Below are 25,276 nucleotides of genomic sequence, written 5' to 3' on the forward strand. Positions count from 1 at the left end.
CAATTATAAAGAAAAAAGCAGCTGTATTTAACAAACAATGTGGTGGTAGTAACTTGTTTGAAGCGAGCAAAGGTTGGCTATCAAACTTCAAAAAATGACATGGCATTCAGCAGCTGACAGTCACCAGGGAAAGTCAGTCAACTAACGGTAAGGATGCTGATGAGTTTGTAAGCATGATATGGAAGATAGTAGAGCAAGAAGATTTAACTGCTGATGCCTTGTATAATGCTGATGAAACAGGACTCTTTTACAAGATGCTTCCTTGAAAAGAACAAGAACAAGAAGGAAGCTCGTTGTTACATGCAACAGAAACAGCGCCTAACATTAATGGCATGTTTTTATGCAAATGGCAGTCATAAACTACCTCTTATGGTGACTGGAAAATCGCAACATCCAAGTTGTTTTCAACACACTGACATAAATACTCTACCAGAGCAGTATTGTGCTCAGAAGAAAGTGTGGATGGACAGACAAATATTCTCTTGGTGCACCCATGAAACGTTTGTACCAGCAGTGAGAAAAGAGCTAAAGAAGAGAAAGTTTCCACTGAGAGCTATCCTTATAACTGAAAATCCTCCTAGTCATCCTTCAGATGTTTCTTGTTTCTCTAAAGTCTGATGGTATACATGTATAAGTACTCTTTCTCCCACCCAGTGTAACAGCCCCTAATTCAGCCCATGGACCAGGAAATTTTGGAATCAATTAAACGTCATTATTGACATTCACTTCTCATCTCCTTGCTGAACGAAAGTGAAAACAACTCTATGAGACTGTTCTGAAGGCATGGAAAACAATTAACATATGTGATGTTTTCCAAGCAGCCGAAGCACAGGATAAAGTGGAGACAGTTTGTTGCTGGTCATTCCCACATAGCAACAAACTGTCCATTCACATGAATGGACACAGGCAGACAGTGTTTGTTGGTAATGAGGATCACCCTGTGGCTAAACATGCCTTGGTGCACAGCCAGCACATCTTGGCACAGTGTTACACCGTCCGGGTTATCTGGATACTTCCCACTAACACCAACCTGTCAGAACTCCGGGGATGGGAACTTGCCCTTCAGTATATCCTCTCTTCTCGTTACCCACCAGGCCTCAACCTCCGCTAATTTCAAGTTGCCGCCACTCACACCTCACTTGTCATTCAACAACATCTTTGCCTCTGTACTTCTGCCTCGACTGACATCTCTGCCCAAACTCTTTGCCTTTACAAATGTCTGCTTGTGTCTGCGTACGTGCGAATGGATATGTGTGTGTGTGTGTGTGTGTGCGCGAGTGTATACCTATCCTTTTTTCCCCCTAAGGTAAGTCTTTCTGCTCCCGGGATTGGAATGACTCCTTACCCTCTCCCTTAAAACCCACAGCCTTTCGTCTTTCCCTCTCCTTCCCTCTTTCCTGATGAAGCAGCCGTTGGTTGCGAAAGCTTGAATTTTGTGTGTATGTTTGTGTTTGTTTGTATGTCTATCAACATGCCAGCACTTTCGTTTGGTAAGTTACATCATCTTTGTTTTTAGATATATTTTCCCACGTGGAATGTTTCCCTCTATCATATCCATATCATGAATATTTATACAGTTTCTTTCAGACAGTACTTCGTTATAGATAGCTGCACCTTCTGCAAAATGTCTCAGGTTACTATTAATATTGTCTGCAGGGTTATTAATATACAACACAAACGGCAATGGTCCCAACACACTTCCCTGGGGCACACCTGAAGCTACTTCTACATCTGACAATGACTCTCCATTTAAGATAACATGCTGTGACCTCCCTACCAAAAAGTCTTCAATCCAGTCACAAATTTCACTTGATACTCCATATGATCATACATCTGACAATACGTGAAAGTGTGATACTGAGTCATATGCTTTTCGGAAATCAAGACATAGTGCATCTACCCAACCATTCTGACCCAAAGCCTTCAGTATATCATGTGAGCAAAGTGTGAGTTGGGTTTCACATGATCAATGTTTTTGGAATCCAAGCTGGTTGGCATTGAGAAGTCACACTGTTCAAGATGGCTCATTATAGTTGTGCTCAGAATATGTGCTAACATTCTACAGCAAATTGATGACAAGGATATTGAGTAGTAGTTTTGTGGATAATTTGTACTACGCTTTTGTAGACTTGTGTGATCTGTGCTGTTTTCCAAGAACTGGGGAAAGTCTTTTGTTCATAGGATCTAACTCAGCTGCAAGTTCAGTACAGAATCTGACACAGATTCCATCGCCCACTGGAGCTTCGTTCAGTTTTAATGATTTCAGCTGTTTCTCAACACCACTGACATTAATACTTATTTCATTCATGTTTTCAGTGGTACAAGAATTAAATTGGTGCAGTCCTCCTCAGCTTCCCTTTGTAAAGGAATAGTTGAAAACAGAGTTAAGAATTTCAGCTTTTGTTTGCTACCCTCAACTTCATTTCCTGTCTCATTCACTAGGGACTGGACACTTAACTTAGATGCCACTAACAGCCTTTACGCATGACTAGAATTTCTTTTGATTTTGTGAAATATCATTTGACAATATTCTGCTACGTTAGTCACTGAAGGCACTACACATTGCTCTCTTGACAGCCAAACATGTTTCAATTAGCATCTCTCTATCTATCTATAGCACTGTGTGTTGTTTTACACCTATTATGCATTAATCTCTGTTTCTTCAGAAGTTTCTTTACAGTGACTGCATACCATGGAGGTTCCCTCCTGAACTGTTCTACTGGGTACATATTTATCCAGTGCATGGTCAACTATTCTTTTAAACTCGATCCAGAGTTCATCTAAACGCTACTGTCCTGTGCTGAAAGTTTCAAGCTCCTCACTGAGATATGACACTGCTAATTTTCTTCCAAGTTTACTGAAAATATATATCTCCCTGCTTGTTTTTGTTTTCCTTTATACTTTGGTAATAATTGATGCCACAACCACTTCATGGCCACTGATACCAGTTTCGATGTGGACATCCTCAAAGAGGTCCAGTCTCTTTCTTGACATTATGGGTAGTTTTATAGCAGGCATTTAAAATGTTTTACAAGATGTCTTATCATGCTCACCACTAACAAAGCTGTAATTTTCCCAGTTAATTGTTGGATGATTTAAAGTCTCCACCAAGAGGTTTTCTCTGAAGTTTTTGATTATATCAAGAGATGAGTCTGGTGGGCAACAGAAAGATCCAATTATCATTTTATGCCAACCCCTGAGACTGAGTCCTGCCCAAAAGATCTCATATCCAGTTTCAGTTTATATCTTGGTGGATTTGAGTTTCTTATCTACTGTGACAGATACACCACTTCTGTTTCCCATTTGCCTATCATTTCGATATACCCACAAATTTTCCCCAAAAATCTCTTGCTATCAATTTCAGATTTCAACCGGCTTTTCATACCCAGTGTTATGTGAGCTCCACTGCTTTTCAGAAGCACTTTGGCACATTGTTGCGCATGCTCTGGCAGTTAACCATTAGAATTTTAATACTCTTGGCTGTAGGAGGCATATCCTTCAATCTTACACTGATACTTCTGGGTTTCCTACAGCTATCATCATCTGTATTGCTTAGAGTGTCGCCTAATCTAAAAGAAACCCTTGTGGGCACTCCACACACAGTCAGCTACATGAGTAACTGCCTGGCCCATTTAGGGGGACCCTAAAATTGTCAACTCTATGATGCAAAAGTCGCAGCCTAGATTGTCACAGAACCTTCAAAGTCTCTGGTTCAGTCCTCCCACACAACTAAGAACCAAAGGACCCAGCTGGTCCCAGCGGAGGTTCGAGTCCTCCCTCAGACATGGGTGTGTGTGTTTCTCCTTAGGATAATTTAGGTTAAGTAGTGTGTAAGCTTAGGGACTGATGACCTTAGCAGTTAAGTCCCATAAGATTTCACACACACTTGAACCAAAGGGCCACAATCAGTTCTGGGGGCAATGCTGCAAATTGTGAGCTTCGTTGAAACTCCACAAGCAAGGCTGGTCTACTCAACCTCCTCTGCCAGTTGCTGGAATGACCCAAGAATGACCGGTGCCCAGACAACAGGCATCATTTGTTCCAATGTGCGCCACAATCTGCAGTTGGTTGCACCCTGTTCCCTCAATGGCTGCCGGAATAGCCTCTTCAACATGTTGAATGAGGCCACCAGGCATAAACACTGGGTGCACCTGCTTTTCTTTCGTGTCTCTTACTGCCATTTCCCTAAGGGATACCATCATTTGCCCTATGTTTGAACTGCTGACAATTAGATGTAGATGCAGATGTAGAAAGGAGAACAACACTTCCAGTATTGCGGATGACTGCATTTTCTGTTTGTGACCTGCAGACTGTCATAACTGAAATCTTGTGTGTTTCCAAGTCTGTTACTTAAGTGTGGCATGCAAATAGTTGTTCACTGAGGTCTATGGCCTGGTACTTTATTCTCATTTTTGTGTACATAGCCATTCCTCCACTCTCCATTTTATGCTTATACCAATATGATATAAACTTGCCCCCCCTTCTAACAGCCGTGTACCGCAAGTCTCTAGAGGAACGGAAGGTTCCAAATGGTTGGAAAAGAGCACAGGTAGTCCCAGTCTTCAAGAAGGGTCATCGAACAGATACGCAAAACTATAGACCTATATCTCTGACGTCTATCTGTTGTAGAATTTTAGAACATATTGTTTGCTCGCGTATCATGTGGTTTCTGGAAACCCACAATCTACTCTGTAGAAATCAACATGGATTCCGGAAAAAGCGATCGTGTGAGATTCAACTCGTTTTATTTGTTCATGAGACCCAGAAAATATTAGATACAGGCTCCCAGGTAGATACCATTTTCCTTGACTTCCAGTAGGCACTCGATACAGTTCCGCACTGTCGCCTGATAAACAAAGTAAGAGCCTACGGAATATCAGACCAGCTGTGTGGCCGGATTGAAGAGTTTTTAGCAAACAGAACACAGCATGTTGTTCTCAATGGAGAGACGTCTACAGATGTTAAAGTAACCTCTGGCGTGCCACAGGGGAGTGTTATGGGACCATTGCTTTTCACAATATATATAAATGACCTAGTAGATAAGTGTCGAAAGTTCCATGCGGCTTTTTGCGGATGATGCTGTAGTATACAGAGAAGTTGCAGCATTAGAAAATTGTAGCGAAATGCAGGAAGATCTGCAGCGGATAGGCACTTGGTGCAGGGAGTGGCAACTGACCCTTAACATAGACAAATGTAATATATTGCGAATACATAGAAAGAAGGATCCTTTATTGCATGATTATATGATAGCGGAACAAACACTGGTAGCAGTTACTTCTGTAAAATATCTGGGAGTATGCGTGCGGAACGATTTGAAGTGGAATGATCATATAAAATTAATTGTTGGTAAGGCGGGTACCAGCTTGAGATTCGTTGGGAGAGTCCTTAGAAAATGTAGTCCATCAACAAAGGAGGTGGCTTACAAAACACTAGTTCGACCTATACTTGAGTATTGCTCATCAGTGTGGCATCCGTACCAGGTCGGGTTGATGGAGGAGATAGAGAAGATCCAAAGAAGAGCGGTGCGTTTCGTCACAGGGTTATTTGGTAACCATGATAGCGTTACGGAGATGTTTAGCAAACTCAAGTGGCAGACTCTGCAAGAGAGGCACTCTGCATCGCGGTGTAGCTTGCTGTCCAGGTTTCGACCGAGCGAGGTGGCGCGGTGGTTAGCACACTGGACTCGCATTCGGGAGGACGACGGTTCAATCCCGCGTCCGGCCATCCTGATTTAGGTTTTCCGTGATTTCCCTAAATCGCTCCAGGCAAATGCCGGGATGGTTCCTTTCAAAGGGCACGGCCGACTTCCTTCTCCATCCGCCCCTAATCCGATGAGACCGATGACCTCGCTGTCTGGTCTCCTCCCCCAAAAACCAACCAACCAACCAGGTTTCGAGAGGGTGCGTTTCTGGATGAGGTATCGAATATATTGCTTCCCCCTACTTATACCTCCCAAGGACATAATGAATGTAAAATTAGAGAGATTCAAGCGCGCATGGAGGCTTTCCGGCAGTCGTTCTTCCCTCGAACCATATGCGACTGGAACAGAAAAGGGAGGTAATGACAGTGGCACGTAAAGTGCCCTCCGCCACACACCGTTGGGTGGCTTGCGGAGTATAAATGTAGATGTAGATATGAACTCACATCCACCCAGGGGCACCTGCTCAACTTCTGTGACAGATTATGTTCTGTTACACATAGCACATGTAGAAATACTATTAGTTACTTATGTCCTATATTGATATGACAAGATGATTTTTCTTACTTAACAAGCTTCTTATGTTTTGATGGAAAAGTAGAAATGTATTATGGTTGTTAACCTTGCTCTACCCAAGATAGTGTTTTGATTCTCCACTGAGTGTTGCAATCGTATTTGCAGTTACTGAGCAGCTTCATCTTTGGAAACTTAAACCCTGAAAAATTCCCAAAGAAAATATTGTAAATCACAAGGATTGGGCAGACAGCGTTTCAGTTACACAGAATGCTTCTGAAAATGAATCACACGAGTAACCTCTTACCAGAAATCTTCCGATGTGTCATGTGACTGAGTGAGTGGTGATTCATCAGTAGCACCCAAATGTGAACACCTCATCATGTCGAGTGACTCGTGGAGCTCTCCATGGAATGCTTCACACAGAGTTTGTTGTATCGCTCAACGAGTGATACTAACTTCTAACAGTGAGAGGCATTCCCATCAAAGTGCCCTATGTCATCCTCAATTGTACAGATGAGGATATGGTTGAAACGGTCCCAGACACACCCGATAACCCTCTGACTACTACTAACCCTAGCTTGCACTATGTGATGTAGAGAACATATTAAGTTGGTAAATAATATGTATGGTTTCACATGTTGATATGCCTTCTGTGCTTTAGTATTACTGCAATACAGACCAACTTACATTTCTCATAGGTATGTAGCCTAACAGTATATGTACATAATAAGCACCAAAAACTAATACAAAGGAAAATCCAGGATGCAATAATGACAATACATGAAAAGAATAGATTGCTACTCACCATACAGTAGATACACGAGTCACAGACAGGCACAACAAAAAGACTGCTAAACAAGTAAGCTTTCAGCCAAAAAGCCTTCTACACACACACACACACACACACACACACACACACACAAAAATTCACTGATTCACTGTATGGTGAGAACAATCTATCCTTTTCATACATTGTCAAAAACAGCTCTAATAGTTATCATATAGATATCTCTATTATGTAATACAAATTTTCTGAATTTACTTTGCAATTCTAATTATTTATAAAGAAGACTGTGTTGTTAATGGAGTGGAAGTTGACAACAAAGAATTCTGTCCAAAAGTTGAAATAGCTGAACCAATCACAAAGCAAAGTTTGTGACGACATTTGCCTTCTTTTATTTCTTCCTTGTTGTCCTTGGTATCGACGTACTGGCTGAAAAAATTGGGGTTGGAAGTGCAGTACTGTCTACTGTAAATCATGTAGCTGACAGATGCACATTTGCGTTTCACAGTTACTTACTTCCATATTTCATAAGGCCTCATACACACATTTAATATGGCCAGTACACTGTTGTTTAACTTTCAATGAGCCTTATTAATAGTTTTCAGGTGAACATCCATATACTGCTACAATAGTTTACTGTTGAATATTTATGAGCAGTAAAAACATAACCACATAATTCACAGTTCCTTTGGAATAATCAAGCACATATATAAGTTACAGGAGTATAATCTTACATCGTTTTTTTGTAGAACAGAACATACAGGAGGGGGTGTTGCTACTTACGTAAGGAAATGTAACCTAATAAGTTCTGTAGAAAAAGTATCATGGGTTAAGGATTATTGTATCGAGAAAGACTTTGAAGCAGTGATAATTAAGTTAATGATTGTATCCGTCCCACTTATTGTGCTAGGTATATATCGAGCCCCTTCTGGTAATCTCGAGGTTTCCCTGCAAGCACTGGATAGTGTACTGGGGAAACTAAGCAAGGGTGGCAATACAGTAAATATTGTAATGTTAGGAGACTTTAATATAAACACACTAAGCAACAGCCAGGAATTCAAAGGTTTACAAGACTGCATAAGATCCTATGATATTAAAGATCTACTTGGTCATGTGCCTACTAGAATAACTGAGTCAAGCAGCAGTTCCATAGATCATGTGATGACCAATTATGAAAATGTTGTTTCGGCACAGACTGTAAACGGGCACATATCTGATCATCTAGGACAATTATTAGTGATTGGTTGTCTTAATAAACTTAAACAAAACAAAAAATTTGAGAATAGAAGATTATTTTCTGAATACAACATCACCTTGCTAAAGAATACTTTGGGTCAAGAATCTTGGGAATCAGTTTATAGAGAAAGGGGAGTTGACAGCAAATGGGAAGTATTTTTAAAAATTTTAACTAGACATATTGATATTACTATCCCGGCAAAGAAGATGAATGTAAATAAAAATAAACCTCCAGTAGTCAAACGTGTAAAACTTGATGAAAAAACGAAAAGACTCAAAGAAGGAATGGAGTATATGTATAAGCTACACAGAGAAACCAGTCTTGATTCATATAAAGAGGATTATAAAAAATATAAATATGAGTATCGCAAGGAAGTAAGGAGAAGGAAAGTAGAACATATTAGTAAACAGATCCGAAATTCTGACTGTGTCTCAAAGTCGTGCTGGGCAGTAGTTAATGATATGAGGAACACTGATTCAAAAACTAAAATTAATAATATAGAGTTAAGTATACATAATGATAATTTTTCTGATCCTTATATAGTTAGCAATATATTTAATGATTACTTTATAGATGCTATTGAAAATGATACTTGCATGAAACAGGAGAGGCCGTTTAAATATGATAAGGAAAAGGAAAGGGACTCTTGTATGCTACCTACAGTAACCATCAAGGACGTAACAGAGCTAATTGACAACCTAAAAAATAAAAGATCAGCTGGATGGGATGAATTCTCTCCTTTTCTACTGAAAAAATGCAAGGGTGAGTTAGCCAGACCGTTAGTCCATCTAATAAATTGTGTACTTGAAGAAGGTGTGTTTCCGAAGAAACTGAAACTTGCTTTAGTTAAACCTTTATATAAAAAAGGGGAAAGAAAACAACCACAGAACTACAGACCAGTTGCCTTAACGTTAGTGTTTGGTAAATTAATTGAAAAAATAATGCTAGAAATCCTAATTGAGCACTATAATATGAATAACTTAATAGGAGATTTCCAACACGGCTTTAGAAGTGGTCGGAGCACCATATCTGCAGCAGTACAGTTTGTACACTGTCTGATGGAGAAAATAAATGAGGGATACGAAACGGCAGGAGTGTTTTTAGATCTTTTCAAAGCGTTTGACAGAGTCCATCATGGCGCTCTTTTAAGTAAACTTGCTTATAATGGTGTCAGTGGGAAACTGTTGCTTTTAATAGAATCTTACCTTAAAGATAGACAACAATGCACACAAGTTGTGTATGATAATGGAGAGGTAATTGCAAAAAGAAGATCAAAGATAAGGAACATAAATTTTGGTGTGCCACAAGGCTCTATCTTGGGCCCCTTCTTGTTTATTTGCTACGTGAATGATTTCCCAAAAGTATTAGACACCAGTCATCGTATTACTATGTATGCTGATGACACCTCTGGGGTTTGCTGGACACGTAGTAATGATGACCTAAATTCAGTGGTACAGAATTTTGTTGAAAAAGCCCAAACACATTTTGAAAAAAAAAACCTGAGGGTCAATATTAACAAAACTAATTTAATTTATTTTAAGACAAGTAGTTCAAATAAAAATACTGTTCTAAATGAGGACATTCAGGAAAATACCTGTTCAGAATGTAAATTTCTGGGGATATATATAGATGACAGACTTTCATGGAATCAGCAAATAGATCATGTCTGTGGTAAAATAACATCTAGTCTGTATTTACTAAGGAGATTAGTTCAATATTTAGATATCGAAGCAATAAAAATAGCGTATTTTGGGTTGGTGTATCCCCATCTATCTTATGGAATTGTATTGTGGGGTGGGTGTAGCCAATACAATATAAAAAGGGTATTTGTATTGCAGAAAAGAGTAATAAGAACTATGGCAAAAGTAAGACCCAGAACTTCATGTAAAAACCTGTTTATTAAGTTTAATATTATGACTATCTATGCAGTATATATGTTTCAATCAATATTATTAGTGAAAAAAGACAAAAAAGTGACAAACAGGAATATGGAAATCCATGATTACAATACAAGACAAAAATCAGACTTTCATATGGTGAGCAGACGATTGAATCTAACAACAAATACCCCATTCATTAAGGGAGCAATATTTTATAATTCTCTGCCAAACAACCTGAAACAGCTTTCTGGTAGAATTTTTAAAAACGAGTTAAAAAAATGGCTTGTATTGAAGTGCCCATACAGTATGGTGCTGACATGATTTGACCTCAGGAATGCTATATTAAATATACTTCAATGATATTTTACTTAGTAGCATGTAATCTATTTATACTGTGTATCAATAATCTGAATGTAATTATTATAACATTGCCCATGCATGTTAAATACATGTTTCAAGCTGTAAGATAAATAAATAAGATAAATAAATAAACATATGGAACAGACACTGTCATTGTTTTAACACAAGGCCTAGTTTCCAGACTGAGCTTCTGCAAAGTTTGGAAGGTAGGAGATGAGGTACTGGTAGAAGTAAAGCTCTGAGGATGGGACGTGAGTCATGCTTGGGTAGCTCAGATGGTAGAGCACCTGCCCGTGAAAGGCAAAGGTCCCAAGTTCGAGTCTCGGTCTGCCAGGAAGTTTCAAGGCCTAGTTGTGTTACACTTCTTTCAGAGTTATGTTGATGCATTGTCGTTCTAACCAACACAGGTTTCTTGTCTGAAACTCAGCTGTGGACTGACTGTCTTGGGACCGAAAATCAGGCCCTTATATATTATCACAATAATAGGTGCTGAAACTACACATTGTTCGAAGTTTAATTTACAGAAATTACAATTAAAACTTAACTCACTCAATTAACTGAATACATCGAAAAATTGGTTCTTTTTACCAGTTTCCTCTACTATGAGGGTTAAGCTGAATTATTTGTTTAAATCATGAAATAAAAATATATCATTACACAAACAGTACTTTTGACAAAACTGTTAATTACTTTGGAATTAATCAAGGGCTGGCTTCGCTAACATGTTTTCGAATAGAGCCAAATAGATACTTTAAAAATACTATTAGTTGTTCCTCCAAATGTTTATACTTAGTACAGAATTTATATTTGATTATATGTCAACAACAGTTACAAAACAATAACAGATTCCACCCTATAACAAAAGTATTAACTAGGAATAGTCAAAATAAATTAGAAAATGGATTACATACACAAAACTGAGCACAAAATTATATCTGGTGTTATATTCTTTAAAATTGAAGGCCAACTCTTCTATTTTATGGAAAGGCATATTATACTCACGTATATTAATGGTAATTCTTTAAAATTGAAAAAAACAAAATTAAGTAGGCAGATGGCAAAATGAGGGAAAGAAAAATTATTCCAGCTTGCTTCATCACAAGTTCACATGTCACCATGTTACATATTAACTACAGAGTAAATTTGCCAGGACACGCTTAGATAGTGGACAATGTTACAGATCAGTCTGATATCAAAACCATCACTTCATATCCAGACTCATTGGCTTTGTCAATTCACGACTTTCACCACCCAATCTAGATCACATTATAAATCAGGTTAATACCACAACCACATTTTTTTATGGGGGAGGGGGGGCAATATCACATTCGAGCCAGAAAATATTCACCCTCTGATCCTATAGCTACAAATTCCTCACAAAGAACAGTAAAACTAATTGGAATAACAAAATTAATATGATACTGGAATGCACTGAATGGAAAACAAATAAATCTCAAACATGATTTCAGTCTTGTTTATATGACTGTCAATCACTCAATACCTCAGCCACACAGTAAGCTTGCACTCTTTCCATTATTTACATTTAGAGGTCAACCGATGTTTGTAGTACCACCCATCAGCTTTGAACCCATGACACAACAGGGTTCTCTTGTGTGATGTCGTGGTGCAGCATATTGAAATGGTTTGTGTTGCAATGGATGTGCTTGAGTATGTAGTCGCACACTTTAGGATGAGATTTCTAAACTGTTTGTAAGTACTGTTAGTGTTTCATTGGACTCTGTGAGTGCTATTTGTGAGAATAATATCAGAATATTTCATGGCAGTTTATGAGTGGATTATTTTGATGTCAGCTGTGGGCAGTTTCCAGGTTTGGAATTATTAATGTGGTGTGCTGTTAATGGCTGGATTTTTAATTTTAAGTTTCATTTTTTGTCTGTTATGGGTTTATCAATGAAGTTTGCAAGTAGGTCCCTGTAAGCTACAATGAGGGGTGAAATGTCGACTGGTGTTAATCCAATTTTTCATGTAGCTTTGCAGTATGTTGTTCCTGTTGGTAATTACATTGGCTTGCGATTGGTACATATCATAGAGTCTGTTTTTCCTACTTCAGTGAGATTAGGTTTTCAGTGTTAGTTGTAAGAGCAAGTTTTAGTTTTGTGTTACTATAGACTTCATTGTAGCTATAAATTGAAAGTGAAGTGTTAGATACCAGACTTGTCAAGTTGTGTGCAGTTTTATGGTACTGTGGATTACATCTGAGCCATATAGGTCAAGTAAAATTTTCGGTACTAGTTTTTAGAGTTACATGGTAGTTCACAGTATCGTGGATTTCATTTGAGCTTTGTATATCAACTGGAGTTTCTGGTAATGGATTTTGCTGCTACATGTGTTTCTTATAGGTCTAGGAAATCTCTGATAGCAGTTTTTCTTCGGGTTGTTTAATTATTTTTATTACTTACTTTATTTTTTTATTGGGGCTTTGCTGGTTGCTGAGGATGTCATTTGCTTGACTTTTGCATCCCAAAACTGTTATATATTTAGTTTGTCCCCAACCATAATCCCCTAATTCCACAGTTGTCCAGTTAGTTTTGTTGTATTTCTGCAATTAAGTATTTCTCATATTGTTTGTGTCTGTTCACATGTGTAATTAATGACACCTTGGTCACTGTACTGTATACATCTGAAATAGGGTGTCTGGTATCTTGATGAGATCGTGGGTCAAAGCTGATGGGTGGTACTGCAATCTTTAGTTTTGCCACATTTAGATAACTGTGTGATCCAGTTGGATTAGCAGATATACATTTGAATGTAAAAATGACTAGAAATCCGGACACTGAGCAACTGTGAAGTAAACTACAAAGAATGATTTTGCTTACTGATTTCCTTAAACGAATTTGGTTTCTTTTTTTTCTACAGTAGACAAAAATTTTGTTGTTAATCTATCTGGGTTCATTCTGAGGATGTGTCCACAAAAGTCAAATCTTTTTTCTCATTTTGTCTGAAAGTTTTTTGATAGTTTTGTAAAAGGTTTCTTTTCTGATGTGGATTAGTTTGTTGTTGTAGAACCTGGGGCCAAGGCTTTTTCTTGATATCCTCCTCTCTTTGGTCTCCAGCCTTTTGACTGGGGCTAGGGTTGGCGATAGTGTTTCAGCTGCATACAGAGATCCCAGTTTGATTACTGCATTGTAATGTCTTATTTTTGCATTAGATGAGAGGAATTTTTTGTTATATGTGTTTTTGGTAAGTTGGAAGGCCAGTTCAGCTTTACTTCTTCCAGAGTCCATAGTCTTTTTCTCAAAGATATTTCAGCTGATCCACTCCGCGAGATATTTGAATTCTTTGATGATCTCTATTTTTTGTCCTTCCACTTAAAAAATGTTTTAGTGCATTTTTTTATGTTTTGTTATTTTGGTTTTTTAAAGAGATTTTAAAGCCTTTTTTCTGCTTGTTTTTTGTATTCAATGGTCTGTTCTTTGGCTTCTTCCCAGGTGTTGGCTAGTAGGGCCATATAATCTGCAAAGGTTAGGCAGTTGACCCTGATGGCCTTTTTCCCTAGTCAGATTCCACTAAGGATCTTGGTGTTCCATTCTATGACTAATGTCTCTAGGCCACAGTTAGCAGCGAGGAAAGTCTGCCATACACAAGTTTTTATTTCAAAAGGGTTGAAGGGTTGTCCCTGGAATTTGACTCTGTGAGAATGTATTGGCAAGTGTTTCTTTGATAAGATTGGTGCTTTGTTGCCTATGTTTAATTCTTTTAGCATAGAAATGAGAGACTGTTGGTGTATTGAGTCACGCACTTTTTTAAAGTGAGTGGAACTAATAACATATGACTTTGCTCTTGCTTTCTGATATGTCATGAGATTTTTGAGGTTTATAATTTGTCCTGTGCAACATGTTTCTTTCCTGAAACCCACTTGGTATTCTCAAAGATGACGGTCTAATTGGGGTTCTGCTCTGTTTAGTTGGACTTCAGAGTATATTTTGTATGTTACATCTGTGAGTGAGTTTCCTCTATAGTTCTTGGCTCTGTTTTCAACCCTTAACTATAGAGTGGGGGGATGAGGGCTTTCTTCCATTCACTCAGGATTCTTGCATTTATCCAGATTTTTTCAAAGATGATTTGCAAGGGTTTATGCCATTTCTTCAAAATTTTTCCAATGTTCAACTATGATTTGGTTTTCTCCCAAGGCCTTATAGTTTTTGAGATTTGAAATGACAGTCGGTAGTTCCTCAGTGGCAGGTGGTTCAGAGTTAAAACTGATTATTATTAAGGTATTAAAAGCCAATTTTTCTATGAGTCCTTCACAGCTGAGGAAGATTCTGAAATGTTCTGCCAATATTTTGCAATTAATCCCTGATGTTGTTGGCAATATGAAGTCTTCATTGATCTGAAAGAGGAGTTGGTCTTTTTTTTAATTTGTTTTCACTAATTTTCTTAAGTTTAAGAAATTTTGTTGTTCTGCTCATTTTTCTGTGACTGCTACTGTTACCATGCTTCAGTTTTTAGTTCACAGAATCTATCTCATTCTTCTGTCCACTAGTTATGTTACTCAAATTTGGTTGTGGGAGCTAATTTTTCAGCTTTTGTTATTAGGCTTTATTTTATTGAATGCCAATTTTAATTCTGCATGTCTTCAATTGCAAGGAGAGTCCCCTTGGAGCTTGTTATCTTTTCTGGGTCATATTTCCTTATTTTGGGGTGGTGGTGTTGTTTTTTTTTTGGGGGGGGGGGGGAGGGAGGATGACTGAGTTTTATTTTAGAAAGGCAGTGTTCAGAATCCAGATTAGCTCCTCCAAGGACCATAAGGACCTTCATTTTTGTATTTATTTACGAAACTTCAATCTGACTGCCACATGATCACACTGGAATTTATTTAAGTGTGGGTTTGCTGAGACCCATGTTTTCTGTTTCATATTTAGTTTTTTAAGTGCTGTGAATTTTAGGATCATATTGTATGCTTGGCATAGTTCTATTCACCTGATGCCATTTTGGTTAGTTTCTGTTATGTGCCAGATAGTTTTCAACTTTTTTTTATTATTTCTTCTCCTTCCCTACCTGAGCACTTAAGTCCAAAATATTTTTGTCTAGTATAGAAACCAGTTCTAATGTGTTGTGTATTTTCATAATTTTTTGTCCTTCTTTCCTTTGTATATTCTAAAGCCTAGAGAATCAAAATTGTTTTCATCCATGAATCTGGTTTCTTGTAGGGCTATTATGAGAATTTTGTTGTTCTTGAGAGTGTCTGAAAGATGTTTTAATTTTCCAGTTTTTAGAAGAGAATTTAAACTGAAAGTTGCTACATTATTATTATTTTTTTTTAATATTTCATCTTGCTTAAGGTTCCAAGACACTCCAACTCATCTAGATGTAGTGCTGCAGACTTCCCAGAATCTGACTGTCCGTGTGCGCACTTCGGTGTGGTGAATTGTCCACCTGGAACAATTTGTTACACATCCCACTCCTCCACGATGGATAACATTGTGTATGGGGTTGCTCTTATTGTTAGAGTCACTGATTTACAACAACAGTTGTCACCCCTGGAGATTTTTCTAACCCACCACTAACCTGAGGAACAGATGCTGACCAAAGGTCAACCCAGTCTGTGGAAAGCTGCCTTTGGATTTTGATTTCTGTATTGGTCATTCATCAATAAACGGTAGCTTTTATTTCTTACTACTCTCCCTCAATACCACTTAGCATACAGAATTGGCATGATGACGAAAGATCACATGGTAAAAGTAGTGATATTGATAACAAGCATTACAAGCGTGGAATCAAACTGGTCACTGTGAAATGTATAGCAATAACAGAATCTTCCTCTTTGAAAGAACATCTGCTTTCAGAATGACTATGTCTAAGTACAAAAGTATGAGTAGAAAGTATACAGAATTTAAATATTGTGTGAAGATTCTCTAGACATCTGAAAGCCAGTTCACAATGAAATATTTATTATCTCACTTTTGAGGATTTTACATGCTATTTATGTTAATACTTTGTACAAACTGAATAATACATAATGATATATGTAATAACAACACAATAATAATAATATTAATATTATTAATAATAATAATAATAATAATAATAATAATAATAATAATAAAGAAGAAAACAGTTAAACTGTATAGATTTGCATATAAACATACAATGAATATAAGTTAAAATTTTAGATCATCTTTTGCATGTTCGTAACATTCCTCTATGGCATAGAAAGCCTTCTTTTAAAGCCAGTTTTGTAGAACATGTCTGAAGGCTGGTAATGAGGTAGTGTGCATTTCTGGTAGCAGTGCATTGAACAGTTTTACTCCAAGGTACATATAGCTATTGTGAGTGTTTCTTAGTATTGTAAAGGGTTGGTCAATCTTCGCTTTGTGAAGTGTATTGTCAAAATGAAATATCTTAATTGGTAGTTCTCTTGGTTTTATTTTGTGTAGACTAGGCAACTAAGTACAAATAGCAATGGGACTGTCATAACACCAAGTTTCTTGAAAAGTGGCCTATGATATACATTGTTTTTGAAAAAAACCTGCTTTGCATCTGATAGCTCTTCCCCAAAGCAGTATGTCCTATATAATTTCACTATCAAAAAATACATAGTAGCAGGTAAGTGTAAAGGAAAATAGCTAAAAACGATTAGTTGTCGGTAAGCATAAAGGAAAGTAGCTAAGCATCATGTTTTCACTCCCACACGCTCTAAGTTTATGTTGTTGTGGTCTTCAGTCCAGAGACTGGTTTGATGCAGCTCTCCATGCTACTCTATCCTGTGCAAGCTTCTTCATCTCCCAGTACCTACTGCAAACTACATCCTTCTGAATCTGTTTAGTGTATTCATCTCTTGGTCTCCCTCTGCAATTTTTATCTTCCACGTTGCCCTCCAATACTAAATTGTTGATCCCTTGATGCCTCAGAATATGCCCTACCAAACCGATCCCTTCTTCTAATCAAGTTGTGCCACAAATTTCTCTTCTCTCCAATTTTATTCAATACCTCCTCATTAGTTATGTGATCTACCCATCTAATCTTCAGCATTCTTCTGTAGCACCACATTTCGAAAGCTTCTATTCTCTATCATCCATGTTTCACTTCCATACATGGCTACACTCCATACACATACTTCCAGAAACAACTTCCTGACACTTAAATCAATACTCGATGTTAACAAATTTCTCTTCTTCAGAAATGCTTTCCTTGCCATTGCCAGTCTACATTTTATATCCTCTCTACTTCAACCATCATCAGTTATTTTGCTCCCCAAATAGCAAAACTCCTTTACTATTTTAAGCGTCTCATTTCCTAATCTAATTCCCTCAGCTTCACCCGACTTAATTCCACTACATTCCATTATCCTCGTTTTGCTTTTGTTGATGTTCATCTTATATCCTCCTTTCAAGACCATGTCCATTCCGTTTAAGTTTACGTATGACTCTCGATAATTTAGACAATATTATGAAAAGGACAGATTGCTACTCACCATATTGTGAAAATGTTGATTCGCAGATAGGCAGAACAAAAAGACAGCTAAATAAGTAAACTTTCAGCCAAAAAGCTTTCTTCCAAATTAGACAAAACACACACACATATATATATATATATATATATATATATATATATATATATATATATATATATAAAAAAAGCAGATGTCTGCTTGTGTCTGTATATGTGTGGATGGATATGTGTGTGTGTGTGCGCGAGTGTATACCCGTCCTTTTTTCCCCCTAAGGTAAGTCTTTCCGCTCCTGGGATTGGAATGACTCCTTACCCTCTCCTTTAAAACCCACATCCTATCATCTTTCCCTCTCCTTCCCTCTTTCCTGACGAGGCAACAGTTTGTTGCGAAAGCTTGAATTTTGTGTGTATGTTTGTGTGTCTATCGACGTGCCAGCGCTTTCGTTTGGTAAGTCACATCATCTTTGAGATATATATATATATATATATATATATATATGCCACTATCTCCAGCTGCTGACACCAGATTGATAATATAGTGCATATAAAATCTGTGTGTAGGTTCCAAGTTCATTTGGAGTGCTAGTGTACACCCAAAAGTTTAACAGACATACATTCGTTGTTGTTACTGCATAAACTAAACATTACATTTTCAGTTTTATTCTGGTTTACAGTAAATTCATTGTCTTTAAACTAGATACTAGAAACTCTTAGTTTGGCTTTGCTTTCCTTTAGGTACTCTATGTCATTTCAAGTTGTGATAAAAGATTTATATGGCATGTTTATGTAGGTAATAAATACATTATAAGCAATAATGCTCCCAGCACAGAAACTTGAGGCATGCCTGTTGAAAGATCTAGCAGTTCAGGGCTCATGTCATTAAACTGTATCTTCTGCTTTCTACTGTCAAGAAACTGTTGTACAAGAGTGAGTTTTGTATCCCAAATGCCATAGAGCACCTCAGTTTATCCAACAGAATCCAATGACTCATGGACTCAAATGTCTTGCTCAGATCAAGCAATAGGGCATCAAGAGATAGTTTTGCTTCAAAGGCATTGAGTATTGTCAAAACATTTTCAACAGCTCTCAGGGTAGACAAATTTTTCCCTGAAGTCATACTGACTCCCTGTCAGTGTTCCACTGCAGGTGAAATGTTTGCAAACTGGTCAATACATGCAATGTTCTGCTATTTTCGGAAGTATGGGTACAAGATAAACAGGACGACAGTTGTCAGCACATGACTTGTCTCCTTTTTTATGCAGAGGGAAATTGTAACATTGCACAAACACAATAACAGAATTCCCACCAACTAACTTTTAATTCGCTTACACATAAAGGAAAATACTTAGACAATGAATGACGTAGTCAATACATGTGAAATCAGTGAGTACATTAAGGCACAGTCTAACAGGAAAGTATTCAATAGTCATTTAAACACAAGAGTGGCCAAGGGCTGTTCTGCACATGGCGCATTTCTTACTGTGCCATTTACGCTGATGTGAGGTGGCCTCTAAAGGCCAGTCATGGAGGTGCATTTAATTACATATGCTCACTTTATAGGGCCACAAACAGGGACAAGACTACTGTATCTTTAAGCAGACTGGAAAACAACAACTAGTAAAAATCCAATTTATTCCAGAATGAGATTTTCACTCTGCAGCGGAGTGTGCGCTGATATGAAACTTCCTGGCAGATTAAAATTGTGCGCCGGGTCGAGACTCGAAATCGGAGAGGAGACGACGTACTGGCAGAAGTAAAGCTGTGGGGACGGGGTGTGAGTCGTACCTGGGTAGCTCAGTTGGTAGAGCACTTGTCCGCGAAAGGCAAAGGTCCCCGAGTTCGAGTCTCGGTCCGGCACACAGTTTTAATCTGCCAGGCAGTTTCATATCTGCGCATACTCCACTGCAGAGTGAAAATCTCATTCTGGAAACATCCCCCAGGCTGTGGCTAAGCCATGTCTCCGCAATATCCTTTCTTTCAGGAGTGCTAGTTCTGCAAGTTGCGCATGAGAGCTTCCGTAAAGTTTGGAAGGTAGGAGCCAAGGTAGTGGCAGAAGTAAAGCTGTGAGGACGGGGCATGAGTCGTGCTTGGGTAGCTCAGTTGGTAGAGCACTTGCCCGCGAAAGGCAAAGATCCCGAGTGTAAGTCTCGATCCAGCATACAGTTTTAATCTGCCAGGAAGTTTCATCCAATTTATCGTTTTAATAACGAAATGTGATTTTAAGTTGCTAAACTTTCTATAGCTACAATATCAGTGACAGCAGTTTGTGCCCACTTGAATACAGATTTTTAAGGTTTGTTGTGCAACATGAACAACTTCCTTTTTTTCTAGATGTTTATTAATACCTGATTTATAATTTCATTTTGTTTGGCCTATGGTCCTTTGTTACCAGAATTAATAAAGAAATTATTTATTTCATCAGATATGATACTGCTCGTATTGGAAGTGGTCCTGTTATTTTCCAGTTCTTATATGCAGAACATTAATACTGTGTATTTCAGTTTTCAATATGTGGATGTTCCTCCAACTAGTAACAGCATATTCCATAAATGTTAAGGAGATAACTGTATACCCACCAGAAACCTTTCTAATGATCTTGGAATACTTAGCACTCAATTTCTAACACATTTACTCATTAACAGTTCTTGTGTTTGTAAGAAAAATCAGTTTCAGCTGAACTCTTTATTTACCAATCACAATATGAAATACGAAAATAATTTTCATGTAGACTTTGCCCTGTTATCTAAGGTTCAAAATTGTGTTCTGTACGCTGATGGGAAGACATTTAGCAAATCCCCATAAACATCAAGTGAGAACAAAGTAAATATTAAACAGCGAACAGCACATGCACAGCAACTACACAGGGTGGCCATAAATAGCCTCTTAAGCTTGTATGGGTGTTTCAGGGGAGGCTGTGCTGAGAAGGAAATGTTAAGGAAAAAATCTGATATGTTGTACAGCTTCTGAATAACTAGCATTTAAGTTAACCAATCTGGTCATTGCGCATACAAATACAAGTGGCCTGCCAGAGACTGTGTCACCAAACATGTTCTCTGTTTAATTTCTAAAACCTGAACAAGAGAGTGATACAAAAATTGGATGAGAGACGGTAGTAGGGATTGAACCCAATACGAAGGGTCAGCAGCCTTGTACACTATCATCTGCACTATGAGAACAACTGACACTAAATGTACCTGGAAGGCCACTTGGAACTGCACGCACAATGGTCTGAGTGTATAAATTCAATGTTAATTACCTTGGAACAATGCAACTATCAATTTTTTTTCTTAACAATGATTTTTCAGCACAATCTACCTTACAGCACCCTTACAAGCTTTTCAGACTGTTTCTGACCACCCTGTCACCTGCAGCAACTGAAGCTGCTCCAGATTTTTTTTCAAAGCAGCAATGTTCCTTCCAATTAATTTGATTAACTAAAGCTGTTGCAATCATGAATAGCATTAAACAGTATAACGATAGTTTATTATGAGTACTGTATATCAATTAAGTTTTTGTGATTTTTTTTCTTCTGTTAATGTACAGCTATACTCGGGCCACATTGCTTAATGTTCTCCCTTGTGATGGGATCTATGGAATATGATGGATGGATGTGTAGATGGATGAACTATACTGTGTAAGTGGCAAAACAGCTTCTAAAGGTGAATCTTTGCAACACAATACTATTCACTATGAATGAACAGTTTGACATATATTTTGAAATGCGCTACTACTTTCAAATTATTCCAGCAAACTACGAGAACTGCAATGTAATATTTATTAAATGTACATATTTTCTAGTATATTCAGATTAACTCATGATGTTTATCGTAACATTATAGTTGTAATAATAAAAATGTTCACTTCAACAAATATCTACTACTGAAAAATAAAGGTATTGTGTTCTGTTGGTGATACCTTACAGTGTTGATGTTTTAAATGGTGTACCAAGCCTCAAGAATCACCAAATAGTCGTCTCTCGTTAGCTACCAAAAGGAAACACACATGACAGTGTAAGGAATACTGTGGCTGAGGGTTGAAACTATGTTTGGCTCTATGTGTCAATACAATCATGTAAGTAAATAGTTGTCAAAAAATGGTGCCTATGCCACATATGACACAGGAACAGTAGGGCCAATTCTGAATAGTAGTTGCACTTCAAAAAGTGAACTAATAAATAAAAAAATTCAAAGTAGCATTACATAAGCTCAATTGCCCTTTGCAATGATTTTTGTCACCACTAACTAGCCTAGAGAAGTCTTGGTGCAAACTGGACACTCCTGCAGCAGATACTGCATAGGGGTTAAAACCATTGAATTTAAATTAAGCAGTCACTATCGCTTCCCAATCTCACAAGTAAGCTATCATCAGTCAACTCAATGCAAGCCTTGGGCTGCACTACAGACCTGTATGTTACCACATGTAAGATTTTATATTTGCAATCACTGGATTCGCCAACTCTCAGCCAAACTCTCACATCCCAACTTAACCTGGACCTCAAGCTTTTTTACAGTCACTACAATCTGCATTCCAATAGCCAATAATGAAACTAAATAAATAGTGTTCCCTTTCTGTTTGTACAAATATGACATCACACACAACATCATTATGTTATGGGACAAAGTTTACGTTGGTATCAGCAACTTCAGCTGACCCTCAACTTCCCTATCATTAAGAAAAGCCATTCGCACGAGTTTCATGGTGAAGGTGAACCTTTAGTGATGTGGAGTGAGTCTTATACATTACCGAACACGTGGGGCCATTGCAGTCTAATTTTTTAGCAACAGATTATGACTACATCTACCATTAAGTATGGAAATTACTTCTAAATTACTTTATATATTTTGACATAATCCTATGTTAGAAGCAAACAACTATTCTGCAGGGGTAGGGAGTGGGGTGGGAGGTAGCCACTGCTCATCCCCTTACGCTACTCAGCTATGTTTTGTAACATAAGTGGTAAATAGAATTTACATCCATGAGTCCAAATATTCTGATAAACTGCAGGTGTAACTAATGAGATGGATCTATGGTATTCTTTTGTTGCAGGTAACGAATGAATACACAAGGCTTCACAAGTAAGATTACTAAATAAGCATGGTGTCAAAAGCCTACTCTGAACATTAGGAGAAATTTTCATTGGCTGACTGGCATCCATCTATACAACAAATATGTGAAGCTTTATGACCCATTTGACACTATTCAATATATGAAGTTTGTATGCTAACACTGCATTACCTTTCTTTAGTAATGTAAGTCACAACAACAACAGCCTATAAGCTCATCCATGCTATGCTGTTAGGCTACACATCAAACACAGTTACATAAATCTTACACTAAAGTTCATGAAGTCCATATTACTATCACACTTAGTAAGTGAAAATACATAGCCGCAAAGATTATAACAGTCCAACAATAGAAAGTTAGTATGGGAAGTTTCTTCAGAGTTGCTATGGTCCAACCACCGTCAACCTGTCAAACTACTGGACTGCATCGTTTACAAACCTGTATCAGTACTTACACAGTGCTGAAATTCATCACCCAAGGCTGAGAAGGCACCGCCTAATGTTGATAACCAATACATTGCATTCTCAAGTTCCCTCCTCTCTGTCGCAAGTGTGATCATTCTGTCATTCCTATATACGGGACATAAAATACATTAAACTGTTAAAATGTAATTATTTACATATTTTTTCGCTTGGATTTTCGCAACGAGCGTGTTCTTACCACCGGTAATCAAGTAACTCTCGCTTCGCTGGTATGAGGTTCACTATAACGCATAGTGGACTCTTCACATGGGATTGCTTCAGTCTATCCTCTAAGTATAGACCGCACTTCTCTGTGAATTTCTTTCTATAAATTTTTGAGTAGATTAACGAAGCTGTCAGTACCGATAAAACATAGCCATCCAGTTTCAACTTAATGGTTTTGAGTCTTTGGATCTTTTCATCGCTAACATTACAAGCTTGAATATCTTCACCAAAACTATTTACATGTAATGACTTTATTTTAAATGCACATGTCGAGGTTCCATCCCATAATGTATCAGTGATACCGTCGTGGTGTTTATTTACAACTTCATCGAGTTTCCCTGACAAACCACATAAACAGTCTTCGTAAATACAACACTTAAACCAAATTTTCTTCTTGAAATAAATAATCATACATATCGGCTCCATGTGTGGACTTTTGCGCTAATGATTTTGATGAAAAACAGCTAGTGTCTTCTTAGGTTTACTTCGTCGAACATAAATGTTTAACAGCATGACTTGCAGTACTAATTGAAAAAGCGTATCTTTTTCATTGACATTTACATTTTATGTACTACAACCTCCGAACAACAGACATCTCCTATCCATTATTTTTTTCTCTTCGTGACTACGATACTACAGATGTTTAACTTCATTATCACCGTTACGTCACTTTAAGGCTGCTTTTAGCCAATAGCAATGGCTACAGGGACACACCTCCTAGATCCACCAATCACAATGGAGGCGGACGTTATGAGAATTTTCGATACCAAAACTAAATTGTTTAACGGCTTTATTATGAATTCTGAAAAAAGTAAACAGTATAACGAATATTTCAAACACAACATTCAGTAGTTTTTATCTGGAAGCAAGCGAATAATTTATTTATCAGACGTTACATAAACCTGAAGGTGAATGGATATGTGGGCGTCTACACATAAAATTCTCATACGACGTGACGACACAGAGGTATGGTATCCTTCAGTCTTAACCTTTGCGCCAGTGGACGAAGTCAATAGAAGTGTGTGGTTCGCGCCGAGGAGTGAGATAAAGTGTGATTCAGGCGCGCGCCCGGAAGGTTTAAACGTAAACAAATATCGCCCGCTAGCTAAGGCTGTTAAAGGCATAGCTCTCATATAGTATTATCTCGAGGGATGGCTTTTCTGAGATCTGTAATACTATGTAGCTTGTCGCGAAAGTTACGGAAAACGCTCCACAACGGCAATGGTAATTCCTCGTTAGTTCGGTTGTCTATACCAGCACATTCACTTGAAACACCAAAATTCAAATCTACGCACGCTGCGAGTGCAATTGGTTTTGACACCGATGTCCAGAAATCAGAAAGCCAATATCCGAAAGATCAATTGGACCTCGCTTTTGAAGATCCAGAGGCATCGTTCAAGAGTAAAACCACATGGGAAGTGCTACGAGCATATATTGTCTACACGTTATGTACTTCGGAATACCTGGTCGAAAATAATATGAAGGTATGTATGACTTTTCATTGACTGAAAAACGCCATAAAAATTTTTAAATACACTTTACTGTATTTATATAACTAAACCTTTCCTATTAAGATCGGAAACAATAAGGTAATAAATTGGGCCCTTAAGTGACGATTTTGACATTTATTTTGTTTCG

At 37.8% G+C, this 25,276-nt stretch overlaps 2 protein-coding genes across 3 annotated transcripts in view; one reads left to right on the forward strand and one right to left on the reverse strand.

The window, feature by feature from the left end:
* The window catches only part of LOC124544824, a 43,940-nt gene extending 19,625 nt beyond the window's left edge, over window positions 1–24,315 (reverse strand). Inside the window, exons 1-2 of the mRNA XM_047123518.1 lie at window positions 23,613–24,315; window positions 23,407–23,521 (exon numbers count right to left, since the gene is read on the reverse strand). Of these exons, the coding sequence (XP_046979474.1) occupies window positions 23,407–23,521; window positions 23,613–24,064 (567 nt within the window). The 5' untranslated portion in view covers window positions 24,065–24,315. The remainder of the gene's footprint in view (window positions 1–23,406; window positions 23,522–23,612) is intronic.
* Window positions 24,316–24,616: 301 nt separating this feature from the next.
* The window catches only part of LOC124545137 (proline dehydrogenase 1, mitochondrial-like), a 272,802-nt gene continuing 272,142 nt past the window's right edge, over window positions 24,617–25,276 (forward strand). Inside the window, exon 1 of one of the 2 annotated variants that reach the window (XM_047123961.1) lies at window positions 24,617–25,122. In XM_047123961.1, the coding sequence (XP_046979917.1) occupies window positions 24,790–25,122 (333 nt within the window). In that variant the 5' untranslated portion in view covers window positions 24,617–24,789. The remainder of the gene's footprint in view (window positions 25,123–25,276) is intronic. The other variant, XM_047123962.1, reaches the window with a different exon arrangement.

This window comes from Schistocerca americana, chromosome 8 (genome assembly GCF_021461395.2).
Source record: "Schistocerca americana isolate TAMUIC-IGC-003095 chromosome 8, iqSchAmer2.1, whole genome shotgun sequence".
In the NCBI taxonomy this organism is placed as follows: domain Eukaryota; kingdom Metazoa; phylum Arthropoda; class Insecta; order Orthoptera; family Acrididae; genus Schistocerca; species Schistocerca americana.